General features: G+C 41.7%; 1 protein-coding gene across 1 annotated transcript in view; it reads left to right on the top strand.

Moving 5' to 3' along the window:
* The window catches only part of LOC149923570 (uncharacterized), a 94,384-nt gene extending 82,132 nt beyond the window's left edge, over positions 1 to 12,252 (top strand). Inside the window, exons 59-84 of the mRNA XM_090159820.1 lie at positions 83 to 252; positions 332 to 598; positions 658 to 924; positions 993 to 1,271; positions 1,343 to 1,609; positions 1,691 to 1,972; positions 2,044 to 2,235; positions 2,311 to 2,424; positions 2,491 to 2,775; positions 2,836 to 3,423; positions 3,489 to 3,794; positions 3,859 to 4,164; positions 4,243 to 4,397; positions 4,468 to 4,618; positions 6,659 to 6,813; positions 6,880 to 7,351; positions 7,422 to 7,536; positions 7,651 to 7,823; positions 7,883 to 8,170; positions 8,234 to 8,364; positions 8,428 to 10,818; positions 10,888 to 11,407; positions 11,479 to 11,548; positions 11,612 to 11,655; positions 11,713 to 11,926; positions 12,003 to 12,252. Coding sequence (XP_090015946.1) covers positions 83 to 252; positions 332 to 598; positions 658 to 924; positions 993 to 1,271; positions 1,343 to 1,609; positions 1,691 to 1,972; positions 2,044 to 2,235; positions 2,311 to 2,424; positions 2,491 to 2,775; positions 2,836 to 3,423; positions 3,489 to 3,794; positions 3,859 to 4,164; positions 4,243 to 4,397; positions 4,468 to 4,618; positions 6,659 to 6,813; positions 6,880 to 7,351; positions 7,422 to 7,536; positions 7,651 to 7,823; positions 7,883 to 8,170; positions 8,234 to 8,364; positions 8,428 to 10,818; positions 10,888 to 11,407; positions 11,479 to 11,548; positions 11,612 to 11,655; positions 11,713 to 11,926; positions 12,003 to 12,087 — 8,287 coding nt within the window. The 3' untranslated portion in view covers positions 12,088 to 12,252. The remainder of the gene's footprint in view (positions 1 to 82; positions 253 to 331; positions 599 to 657; positions 925 to 992; positions 1,272 to 1,342; positions 1,610 to 1,690; positions 1,973 to 2,043; positions 2,236 to 2,310; positions 2,425 to 2,490; positions 2,776 to 2,835; positions 3,424 to 3,488; positions 3,795 to 3,858; positions 4,165 to 4,242; positions 4,398 to 4,467; positions 4,619 to 6,658; positions 6,814 to 6,879; positions 7,352 to 7,421; positions 7,537 to 7,650; positions 7,824 to 7,882; positions 8,171 to 8,233; positions 8,365 to 8,427; positions 10,819 to 10,887; positions 11,408 to 11,478; positions 11,549 to 11,611; positions 11,656 to 11,712; positions 11,927 to 12,002) is intronic.
* The last annotated feature ends 206 nt before the right edge of the window (positions 12,253 to 12,458 follow it).

The raw sequence follows: 12,458 nt of genomic DNA on the forward strand, positions 1-12,458 counted from the left end.
TGATTGAAAAATATATTATCATATACTTCGATGATTTATGTACGCCTAATTTAACAACAACCCTTTCTGTAAAATTAATTAGGAACGATAAACCAATCAAAGAAACCAAAACCATCAAAATTACTCGGGAGAAGGAAGTACACACTATCACTGTAAAGGAAGCGAAACCTGACAAGGATACCGCTACTTATAAATGCGTCGCTAAAAATCCTCTTGGTACAGTAGAACACACGGCTAAGGTTACAGTTCAAAGTAAGTTAGCATTCAATTTCCAAACCAAGATTACTCTAAAGACCAATCGGTATATTGAAAATGTAACGTTTTTACTCAGAGTCTGATGTGGAGTTTGTCGAAAAGATGCAAGATGTTGAAGTCAAAGAACGCGAATCCGCCACTTTCGTGGCCTGCGTGTCATCAGAAGACGCCGAAGTTACCTGGCACAAGGATGGTGAACCAATCAAACCTGGAGAAAAATTCGATATCGAGAAGGAAGGAAAGTTCAGGAAATTGATCATTCGCAAGTCCACATTGACGGACGAAGGGGAATATACTTGCGCCTTGGGCGACAAGGAATGTACGGCTGACCTGGTTGTAGTCGGTAAGTGTCATAAACTTATACTTCACCATGTAATTGCGACTAAAATGTGAAATTTGCAGAGTTACCACCCGAAATCGTCGGTAAAATGAACGACCAGACAGTTATAAAGAACGATACAGCTACGTTCAACATTGAACTAACAAAAGGTGACGCGTTGGTTAAATGGTACAAAGATGGTAAAGAAATTCAGTTCAGCGAACACGTGCAACTCAAGATCGACGGTAAGAAGCAGACGCTGATCATTTACAACGCAACCTTCGACGACATGGGTACATACACCTGCAAGGTCGGAGACAAGAAGTCTTCGGCTAATCTCAAAGTTGAAGGTATGTTTAGATGGATCTTTTAAAAGTACTTTATATAAAAGCTTTTAACACCATTTTTAATTTTATAGCTCCGACGGTTGAGTTTACAGGCAAGCTTCCAGAAAAGACCACCGTTCCAGAAGACACGGACGCCGTTTTCACTGTCGCTTTATCGGAACCCGAAGCCGAGGTCACCTGGCTGAGGGATGGCAAACCAGTTCCCGACGAAGAAATCGGAGAACGTTTCGTATTCGTAAAAGAAAATGTTGTCAGAAAGCTTCTTATTCGAGGTGTTAGTGTTGATGATACAGCAGAGTACACGTGCGTCGCTGGAAATGTAAAAACGTCAACTAAACTACTTGTTGAAGGTCAGTATCTCTCGTATTCGTTAAGGCTAATGGGACTACAGCTATAGAGTAATACCCTTGTTTATATTTAGAAGCGTCAGCTGAATTTACACTCAAGCTGCGCGATGTAATAGTGCGCGAAAGTGACGCAGTTACCCTTCTTGTCGAACTGACTCGTGAAACGCTAGAGGTGAAGTGGTTGAAGGACGGCGAAGAACTGTTCCCGACTCACAGAATGGTTCTCGAGAAGGAAGGGCGACAACGCAAACTTATCATTCGCGAAGCTACTTTGGAAGACAAGGGTGTATATACCTGTACCTTGTTGGACAAAATTTGTTCCTCAGCTCTCAACGTCGAAGGTATGCTATTAATTATCTTAGTGATTGAAAGATACTCCAATACCTACATGTATCTTATTGTTATTTTTGGTTATTTAATAGCTCCCCCAAGGCTGGAGAACGACCAACGAGTTTTTAAGGTGAAACGTGGCGATACAGCTACGATAGACATTCCGTTCGTGGCATTGCCGCAACCCAAAGTGGAATGGTTGTTCAATGGTAAACCCATTTCTCCATCCAAGAGGGTTATCACTGATTCCAGCAAAACGAGAACAACGTTAACCGTTCGCAAAGTTGACGATCCGGATACTAAAGCTAACTTCACGTTGAAGCTTAAAAACAAATACGGCGAAGTTAATACCGATTTCACGATATCCATTATTGGTAAGTTCGAGCTTAAAATTATCTCGAAAGTTAAATTTAAACGCCTAATTTGATATATTATATGACAACAGATAAGCCCAAGCCTCCGGGTACTCCAGACGCTTCCGAAGTGGGCAATGATTCCTTGACGTTGAGCTGGAAGGCTCCTGAATACGATGGTGGATCTCCAATTATTAATTACATCATCGAGTACCACGACAGAAACACCTTGAGGTGGTCAACCGTCAATGAAAACTTCAGTATTGTCGAGAGACATCACAGGGGTATGTTTCTGGTTAACTAATTAATATTTGCGCGTGGAATTTAATTTTATGAATTTTAATTTTCCGCCCTTGAAGTGACGAGTTTAAAACAAGGCATGGAATACATGTTCCGTGTCATCGCTGTCAACGAAGTTGGTAAAAGCGATCCTTCCCCTGGGACCAAATACATTCCTGTACAAGAAACAATCGGTAAGAACACACTTTAACCATGTATTGGCTAAGTTCGGTTACTTAAACATCTCGAATCGTCACTAGGAGGAGAGCCACCGGTTATTATCGAACACCTACAAGACGTGGCTACTGGACTCAAATGTCCGGTAACGTTGCAATGCCGAATTTCCGGTCAACCAGTTCCTACTGTTAAATGGCTGAAGAACGGAAAAGATATGATGGTTCTACGAAGCGTCACAACGACCTTCGAGAACCAAGTAGCCAAGCTGACCATCAGTGAAACTGGCGTCAAATCGGCGGCCCCGTACACGTGTAGAGCCGTCAATAAACTTGGAACGGCTGAATCGACGTGTAACCTCAAAGTCCAAGGTACCAGTTTCATTATGTTATTTTTAACTCCATTATCTTAATGTACCATTTCAATTGCAGAATTACCGTTGGCCGAGTTCGATCCCACCACAAAGAACGTACGACTTCATCATAGTTCCGAATACATTGTCAACGCCAAAGTGTCCGGATTCCCTCAACCGAATATTAAGTGGCTGAGAGGAGGAGTTCCGTTGGAATCTACGAAACATACCTTAGTTCAAATTAACGAAACGGACACTACGGTGACAATTCGAACGGTCGTTGGCGAAGACAGCGGGACGTACACTTTGAGACTTGCCAACGAGGCTGGCATCAAGGACTATGACTTTAAGTTGAAAGTTTTAGATAAACCCGGACCTCCAGAACCACCTTTAACATTCCCAAAATGCGACAAGGATAACATCACTGTAGCTTGGCAACCGCCGTTGGACGATGGCGGTACCAATATCTTGAACTACGTCGTTGAGAAATGCGACGCCAAGCGAAAGGTCTGGGTTGAAGTTACGGAGGTCAAAGGCGATACTTTGACCTACAACGTTCAAGATCTAACTGAAGGATACGAATACATGTTCCGCGTTAGCGCCGTAAACGAGTACGGTCGGGGTCCGCCCAGCGCTTCGGAGCCTGTCATGGCCAGGAGCATGTTTGGTAATATCAAATAACTTTCGTTGAACCATTGAGGAGTCAAAGCTAATATCTCGGTTATATTTCAGACAAACCTTCAGCACCTCAGGGACCACTGCTAACGTCTAATATGACGGACACTTCATTCACTTTAAGCTGGCAACCGCCGGAGAACAATGGTGGATGTCCCATATTAGAGTACATCGTTGAGAAGAGGGATGTCGGAAAGAAGGCTTGGCAACCCGTTGGTTCCACCGACGGAAAGAACTTGACGATGGAAGTGACGAATATGAAGAAGAACACGTCGTACAATTTCCGAATCACCTGCAGAAACGACGTCGGTAATAGCCCTCCTTTCGCCCCCGACCAACCTATCGTCGCTGGAGTGGCCATAAGTACGTCATTTCCGTCTCAGTCCAATACATCCGATATACTAATAACTCGTTAAAACGATTACAGCACCACCTTCCGCTCCAGTAGGACCTTTGAGCGTCGTGTCTACGACCAATAAGACCATAACGCTTTCTTGGAAACCACCTTTGAGCGACGGTGGAGCGGAACTAACTGCGTACGTCATCGAGAAGCGAGACAGTCATTCCGAAAAATGGGTTCGAGTCCGGACTATAGATCCGCACGAGACCATTTTTACGGTGGAAAAACTAAGTTCCAAGTACGATTACGTATTCCGAGTACTGGCAGAGAACCACGCCGGTTTGAGCCCACCCTTGGAATCTGAGGAACCTGTTAGGCTAGCCGCTTCAGCTCGTACGTATCAATTGCTTACGTTTTTACCGTTTTTGTCATTCTTAACGTCGCATGATTGGTAAATTTTGTTCACTGCAGAACGTCCAACACCACCAACCGATCCACTCGAAATGAGATCCACCGGCCCCAGCTCGATAGTCATTGAATGGGGTAGACCCGAATCAGACGGTGGATCGCCCTTAACCGGGTACACGATAGCTTTGAGAGACACCAGAAGGATTATGTGGATGGAGGTACCTTTACCGAACCTCTTTTGTTTTCAACTATTTAACGATTAATTACACCATATATTACTATTCAAAGGTTGGACAAGTGGACGCCGAAACCCAACGCTTACAGATCAGGGACCTCCAGGAAGGACACGAATACATGGTCCGTATTATGGCCCACAACGAAGTTGGATTGAGCGATCCATTGGAATCGGAAGAACCAATCAAAGTTGTCCGACCAGACGGTAAGAGTCCCCCAAAGTTAAAATCTTTCGTCCATACCACGATGTGGCTATTTCTTTGAGCGCTCACTCGTGGTTTGGAATCTTGCTGTTGTAACTCGCATGGCAATATACGTTGCTACTTGCATCGGATAGGCAAACCAATAGCATTAATCAACAAATATTCAACGATATTTATCGTATCCGAAAGGGTACGATAAAAATAACATCGGTTTCGGCTGCGATGAAATCAAATAAAAGGTGAAATGGTTTACCGAAGTCTCGCGATAGACAAATCTGAAAACAACCTGTGTGTTTTAATAGCCGCTAAATTTAGCCGTAATCACTTAACTCTTTCGCTTTACTACTTTTCTTTTAAACGCTTTAATTATTTATAAAATATTTCGGTCTATGGTAGCGCGGTATTATGAATTTCGCGATTTTTATTTGCTGGATATTCAGAAGAAAACACAGAGTTGTTTTCAGCCAATAAACTCAGAATAAAAAAAGGTAAACATAACGTTACGTCTTTTCGTGTGTTAGAAAATATACCTCAGTTTCAAAACTCGACCGTTTCTTTTGGTTAAACAACTCACGTACTTAATTCTGTCAAATAATAATTAAATCGCAATAAACTTTGAAGTCGAATGTCGTAATTAAACCCAGCAATCGAAACGCGTCTGGCGTTTTGAAACTGACGTGTAGTTTTAATATTTAACGATTCATATTGGAATTAAACATTAACGTTACTGCATGAATGAATGTAAGCCAGTTTAGTCAACGATTTATTCATACAGCGTACAATTAACTCCATATCATATCAAAAAAATACTATCGGTTCCTAGATCGTGGAATTAATCAAATTAATGTCAGTTAAACAAATCCTAACAACACAGGCTCAAAGAAGCGCTCCCAATTGGCTAATGCATGAGATTTATATTAAAACAATTAGCGAGATTGCTCTGCCCCAAAGAAACCCAAAAGGAGATGACCATCGTTCTAAAAGTCGAACTTGGTTATCTTAGATTTCGACGAGGAGGAAGATTACCTTCAGGAGTTGGACGAGCACACTGCGTCCATGAGTTTCAGTACGGAGACCTCGTCTTCGTGGATCAGAGAGGCCAACGTCGAACCTCTCTTGAGAAGCTACACCAAACACGTTCTGATTGGCCGCAACGAATATTTCTTTCGCATTTGGCATTACGCCGAAACTCTCTTCAAATAAGAACTGCCAAAATACCTCTTCCGTCCACGACATCGCGCGCGTCAATTTCTGAAAATGTGATGATTTTTTTTTTACTTATCGGAAGCGTTAAACAGTTGCTAACGAAACAAATTGGATTACTACGTACGATGTTATCATTATTATTCAACGCTTTTCTCGTTTCAAAGGCCTGGGGAATGAGAAAGTGCGAACTTTTAAGTTGAGTTTGTGGCGTTTCTAGTAGCTGTTTACGTCCTCCGTTTCCTATTTCAAAGAAAATGGCGCGTTTCGCCGGTATCGATGGATATGTAAAATACTCCCAATTGTAAAATATACGTCCCCACCGTGAGGACTTGGATATAAATATACAATGATGATACTCGTTAATTTATTACGTAAAAACCAAAGAAATACTCCGTTAAAATGTTTACCATATAAAAAAGGAGATGAATTTAAATATATACAATTTGTGATTTTTTTTGTTCTACCCTTTCTTATCGAACCTTTGAAACTATATTTGAAATAGACGAACTTGGCGAGATTCGACAAAGACTTTGACGTCTGTAGTTTTTGGACACTCTTTCCAATTTCGCCTAACGAGAAATTTAAATTTATCTTATATGATATAAATATGCCCTGTGTTTTTCGGTTTTGAGTTCCTGACAGATTAATTGAGAAATTATACGACGAAATATCCTACGCGAACGCTTCTGCAGTGTTTTTGTCTTTGTATTTTAATGTTGATACAATAAATATACTGTGCTATATTACTGACTGTCGAATCTCATTATCTAATTTAAGCGAGCTTTACCTCAATGTCGACTTGCGGAGTGTTTTTCACATTTTTCTGGGCTTTTTAGGTGTCGTGGTACCACCAAGCAGACCCGTAGGACCCCTCATACTGTCAAAGGTTACCAAAAGTTCAGTGACGCTGACGTGGAATCCACCCGAGGATCTTGGGGGTGGAACTATCGCTAGTTACGTTATAGAAGCTAAGGACGTATTGGATATCGAGGTAATACGCGTTTAATTAATGTAGGACATTTTCAATTTGTTGACCTATCGACCCCTTGTAATATAGGTTCGTAAACTCTATACTCGAGTCGCTGGTGACCTAACTACGTTCAGATTTACTGGACTTCAAACTCGTCATATCTATCAATTTCGAGTGTACGCTGAGAATGAAGGTGGTCGGGGAGAGGCTCTCGTTAACAAGAAGCCAGTTCGAGCTCAAGATGTATCGACGAAACCTTCGCCACCTGGTAAACCCCAAATAGCTGTTGACGAAGACGCCTTCGGTGAAGTGATTGCGACTTGGCAAGAACCCGAGAGTAACGGCGGAAGATCCATTACCACTTACGTCATTGAGAGATACGATCTCATTTCTGATGAGTGGACCAAAGTAAATAGTAAACCAGTATTGAATACTAAGTACAGGGTTTCCGGTTTGATGGTCAGTTTGGAGTACACCTTCCGAGTCAGTGCCGAGAACGATGTCGGATGTAGTGAGCCGAGTGTCCATTCGGAGCCCGTAGTGCTGTCGATAAAGAAACGTAAAATTAAAAGATATATTCTTATTTAATTTAAATTAGCAGAAATTCGTTAACTTTCCTATTCTTACAGCGAGGGGTCAAATTCCGGTTTTTACGAAAGAAATTTCGGACTGCGCCGTGTTAGTTAATACCACTGCTGTTTTCTCTTGCGAATTTACTGGAAAACCAACGCCGGAAATCAACTGGTATGCTTAAATTTGTCTTGGGGTTTCAAAAATCATTTTCGGTGTGAATATGCCCGCAAGACCCAAACATAACAGGTAGTACAAAAAAACGTTTTTCTGAAATTGATGTGATAGGTACAAAAATGGCTTTGAACTGTACGATGGGAAAAAGGTGAAAATAACAACCCTAAGTACGGACAGTAGTTTGTACATCTCGGAACTAAAGATTGAAGATGCCGGAACCGTGAGATGTCAAGCTACTAATAAAGTAGCTAGTGCGACGTCAACAGCCTGTCTCGTGGTCAAAGGTAACCAAAATATATTTCATCGAGAATCTCACCAATTTTACATTGAAATTTTATCACAGCTCCTCCAGAAATAAAAGTACCACCTCGATATTACGAAGGGCTAACTTACGACAGTGGCGAGACTATCAAAATAAAAATAAGCGTATTAGGTCGCCCGGTGCCGGAAGTAACTTGGTTAAAGAACAAGAAACCTCTTAAGGTAGACGATAAGATGACAATCGTTTGGGACGACGATACAGCCCATCTGAAAATACTGAATGCGGACAGCTCCGATTCTGGGGAGTACGCAATTGTCGCCAAAAATGAGCTCGGAGAAGAATCAATTATCATAAACGTCACCGTGGCGGGTAAATAGTACATTTTTAAATTTGATTGATTAAAAAATAACTTTTATTTTTTTTATTTTATAGATATCCCAGGTCCACCCGTTGGTAAGCCGATGGTGGTCGGAGTCGATTGGAAGTCATGTCAATTGTCTTGGGAAGCCCCTGTAGACGACGGAGGTAGTCCCATTTCCAGTTACGTCGTAGAAAAATTACGTGTACGTAAAGAAGTTGGTTATTAAGATGTCCTACTGTACGTTAATTTAAATTTCCTACGTTAGGCGGATCTCGGATTGTGGTGCAAAGCTACTACGACTCATACGAGATCGACTACGGTCTACGAATTGTGCGACGGTAACAATTATAGGTTTAGGGTTCGAGCTGTGAATATTTACGGACCCAGTGATCCCAGCGAAGAAACCGACACCGTTTGGATACCAGAAATCAAAAGTGAATTGTCCAATTTGGAAAAATCACCAGTCGTCCCAGGGGCGAAGGAAGACGACGCCAGTCTCAGCGACGTACCCGGCATTTCGGAGGACGTAGCGGAACGGGAACTGGACTCGCTGTCCGAAGAACCATTACTCATGGAAGACTATACGGAAAGTCAAATCAATGAGAAATCGCTGGAGGAAGTGCTGGCTGTAATCGAAGCTGTTGTACCGGAAGCTGAGGATCTAAACGAGTTTAATCTCAAAGAGATCTTGTCTTTGATATCGAGTCAGATAACGGAAGATACCTCGAGCGATTTACCAGCTATTCCATCGGACCATTCTCTACCTAAACGTTTCTACGGCCATCGGCATTCGTTGGGCTCAACTGCGGAAGACAACACCATGGACCACTTTAGTTCTTGCTATAGCTCCTTCGACGAGTTTTTTGACGTCGAGTTACCACGGCGTTTATCGGAGGAACTATCCCTTGGTACTGAGTTACAGTGTCCATTTTTCGAAGAAATGAGCCCCCAGACGGAAATGGCCAGTTTAGAATGTCAAGGTCGAGTCAGTTATTTCGTGGTACATCCAATTATTACTACAAACGACTATGAAGACGAAACAAATGGTGTAGAAATTCAACGTGTAACTCCAGTTTCCGCATCAGCTTCGATATCGTTCGAAACGAGGATTAGGAACGCCTTGATAAGTATCTTGAACACGGCCATTTACGTTTGTTCTACTTTAGCGGATGATGAGACAGTGAATCCTGAAACGGTTTCGGTTTCCATACAATCTCTTTGTAACGAACCTTTGAACGTATACGAAAGCCTTCCCCTACTGAAAACTAAATCCCTCGAGACTGAGTCGATTCCAAATGTGGAACGCGCGACTATGGTGTTACTAGAAAACTATGGTTTGACGGTTATTTTTAGGGCCACTATTTTTCAGTCACAACTGACGCATTCGAGTGCAATCTTTCAGGAATTCGCGGATAGTCCTAGTTTATTATTAGGCGTTGGAGAGATAGAAGGGTACGAGCCTCACTTAGAATCAGGCCAAAACTGTTGGTCAGAGCCTCATATAAGTCTTACGTGTTGCGTCGTATCTATTTGCGAGCTGTATGAAGATTTCAAAACGTCTTCATCAGAGACACAAAAAGTACCGTTCAATTACATTCCGGTTGAATGTCTGGAAGCGTTAAATACTCTTTGCTTAGACTCCTATGAAGATATAACTATAAACGTACCACTAGAACAGAAACCGACTCAGATTTGGTTACCAATTGATGGATGTTTGTACGAAACGTCTGAAATCCATGGTGCGATATTTACGCAATATTCCCAGGAACGTGCAACGTCGACAATTTTGTTAGACCATTTGAATTTAGCTATCGCAGAATCTCCCGTGATTTGGACGGAAGAATCGGTACGGTTATCACCCATACAGGCACTGTATGAGGATTCCGAAGACGACGAAGATTTCGATCCGGTGGACTACTTGCTAACTAATTTAATTTCCGAGGAAGAACAAAGTGAAATTGTCGAGGAAAATCTGTCGGAAGAAGACGTGAAAGAAGAGAGGGAAGTGGAAGAAAAGAGAAGCGTCGAAAGTCTGCTGAGTCTGGCCGAAGAACTCGAAAAGAAGTTCGAGTGTAAAACCACCGAGATACAGAGATTGGAAACGAGTTTATCGCGTGAAATGCATTCGTTGGAAAAAGACTTGGAATTGTTGCATTCAATCCACCAACTTATTAAGGACGAGGACCGCGGAAACGAGGCTTCTGCCGTAGAGGAATCGGCCGAGACCGATAAGTTAAGAGTAGAAAAGATGATATCCGAAAGTAACGCCTTGTCTAAATCTTTGTTGTTGACACGCTACAAGGACGACAGGAAACCGTATCGATCAACGAGTCCCCAGTGTGAACCCGGTCCATCGGGGGCTTTGGCTCGAAGACAGTGGTTCAGAATACCTCGTCTGTCTGACGAAATGTCGTCTTCGTCTGACGAGTCCACTCACGAAACCGAAGATGTTCTAGCACTTGGTAAACCTACCACGAACGTCAAGTACTTGTGGTCTCCTCCTCGGGTAGTTATGAAGTTGGAAGATAGAATAATTCCGTCGGGATATCGCGTTAAATTGGCTTGCTGTATCATCGGCGAACCAGAACCGCAAATAAAATGGATTAAAAACGGAAAACCACTCGAGGATAAGTTGAGAAACATCTGCCTCAGTATGGTAAGATAAATTAAAAATTCAAATTAGCGTATTATTTTTATTTTTAAAAATTATGTATTTCTTTGTCAGTTCGACTTTGGGCTATGCAGCGTGGAGATATTTAACTGCAAACCGTCTGATACTGGGGAGTACTTATGCGTAGCTACCAATTTACACGGATCCGCGAGCACAAGGGCTTACCTGCGGGTGACAGGGAGCAAGGAAGATAGTCCTCAAGCTCCGGCATTTGAACGCTGCCCTGCGGACATTACGTCGGTTGTAGACAGTCGAATTAACCTCGAATGGAGCGTTAGTGGTGCCCCCTCGCCAACTGTCAACTGGCTGAAAGACACCTCTCCAATCACGTCAAATCTGAGAATGGACCTGTACAGTGATCACAGGGGACTATGTCGCTTGACAATTAACGAATGTAGGACGTCGGATAGTGGTATATATTCCTGCGTCATTGAAAACGACAGTGGTCGATGCGCTTCGACAGTGATGGTTGTCGTTCTCGGAGACGAGATTAACGGTGGTCACCCGACGTCTCCCTTACCCGACCTTCTAATGGACATAGATCCCAATTTATGCTTGATGAAGGACAGTCAAGGTCAATTTTATTTCAATAGAATTAACAAATATTTTTAAGAAATTCTTACGTTTGATTACGATACTTTTCAGATCAACAAGTTCAAATGTCAACGTTACATCAACCACGGTATTTTCCATTAGAAATACCATCTTATTCTCGGTAGGCTTAATTTTGTTTTCAAATCAAATAAATAAATAAAACATTATTATTTTATTATTCCAGTACTTTGAGGTACAGTTCGGCGTCTCCAGAAACTTCAAGATTATGTAAGTGCACCAAATCCTGTTTTCAATAAGTACCATTAATCGTTATTATTGTTATAGACAAAGGTCCAACACCCAGTTCTCCATTGGACTTAACGGTAACCAACTCCGGAAAAACTTGGGTGACTCTGGCCTGGTCACGCCCGGATACGGACGGTGGAAGCCCAATCCTCGTTTACCGAGTAGAGTCCAGAGAGCTGCACAGTTCTTTGTGGCAAGAGGTGGGCTTGACTAGAATAGCCATTTACGACATTTATGGATTACGTTCAAATAAGTAAGAAATACTAATTATTTTTTTTAATTTAAAAGCTAAAGTAATTAACGAAAACACTGTCTTTCTTTTCACTTAGTACATTCGTTTTTCGCGTGAGTGCGAAGAATAGGTTTGGATGGGGGCCAGCCCGTACAATGTCTTCTCCTGTTTTATTATCGTAGTATTTTATAAATTTTTTATTTAATAATTTATTCTAGCATTTTAATTTATAATGTTAAAGTTTTGGAGTTTTTCTAACGAATATTTGTGTGAATATACTGTAAAACAGTTTGTAAGAGGAAATAAATGATTCTAAACGAAATAAAATTAATTCAATTTAAAATTTCCATCCCACGTCTATATTATACTAAATTTTACAGAAAGACATTATCACCCTTCTAACACTATCTCGACTATACATATTTTTTTATTTTGATGGGGGCAATTTTAGTTTAATCTTTGTAAACCCTTTGGTACCAATAATTTTATTTAACAAATAAATGTCGAATTGACATCTCGACCGTGAAAAGGGCTCTGCGAAAAAATATGTTTG

The sequence above is a fragment of the Leiobunum rupestre genome, chromosome 10, assembly GCF_980474605.1.
Source record: "Leiobunum rupestre chromosome 10, qqLeiRupe1.1.hap1, whole genome shotgun sequence".
Taxonomy (NCBI): domain Eukaryota; kingdom Metazoa; phylum Arthropoda; class Arachnida; order Opiliones; family Sclerosomatidae; genus Leiobunum; species Leiobunum rupestre.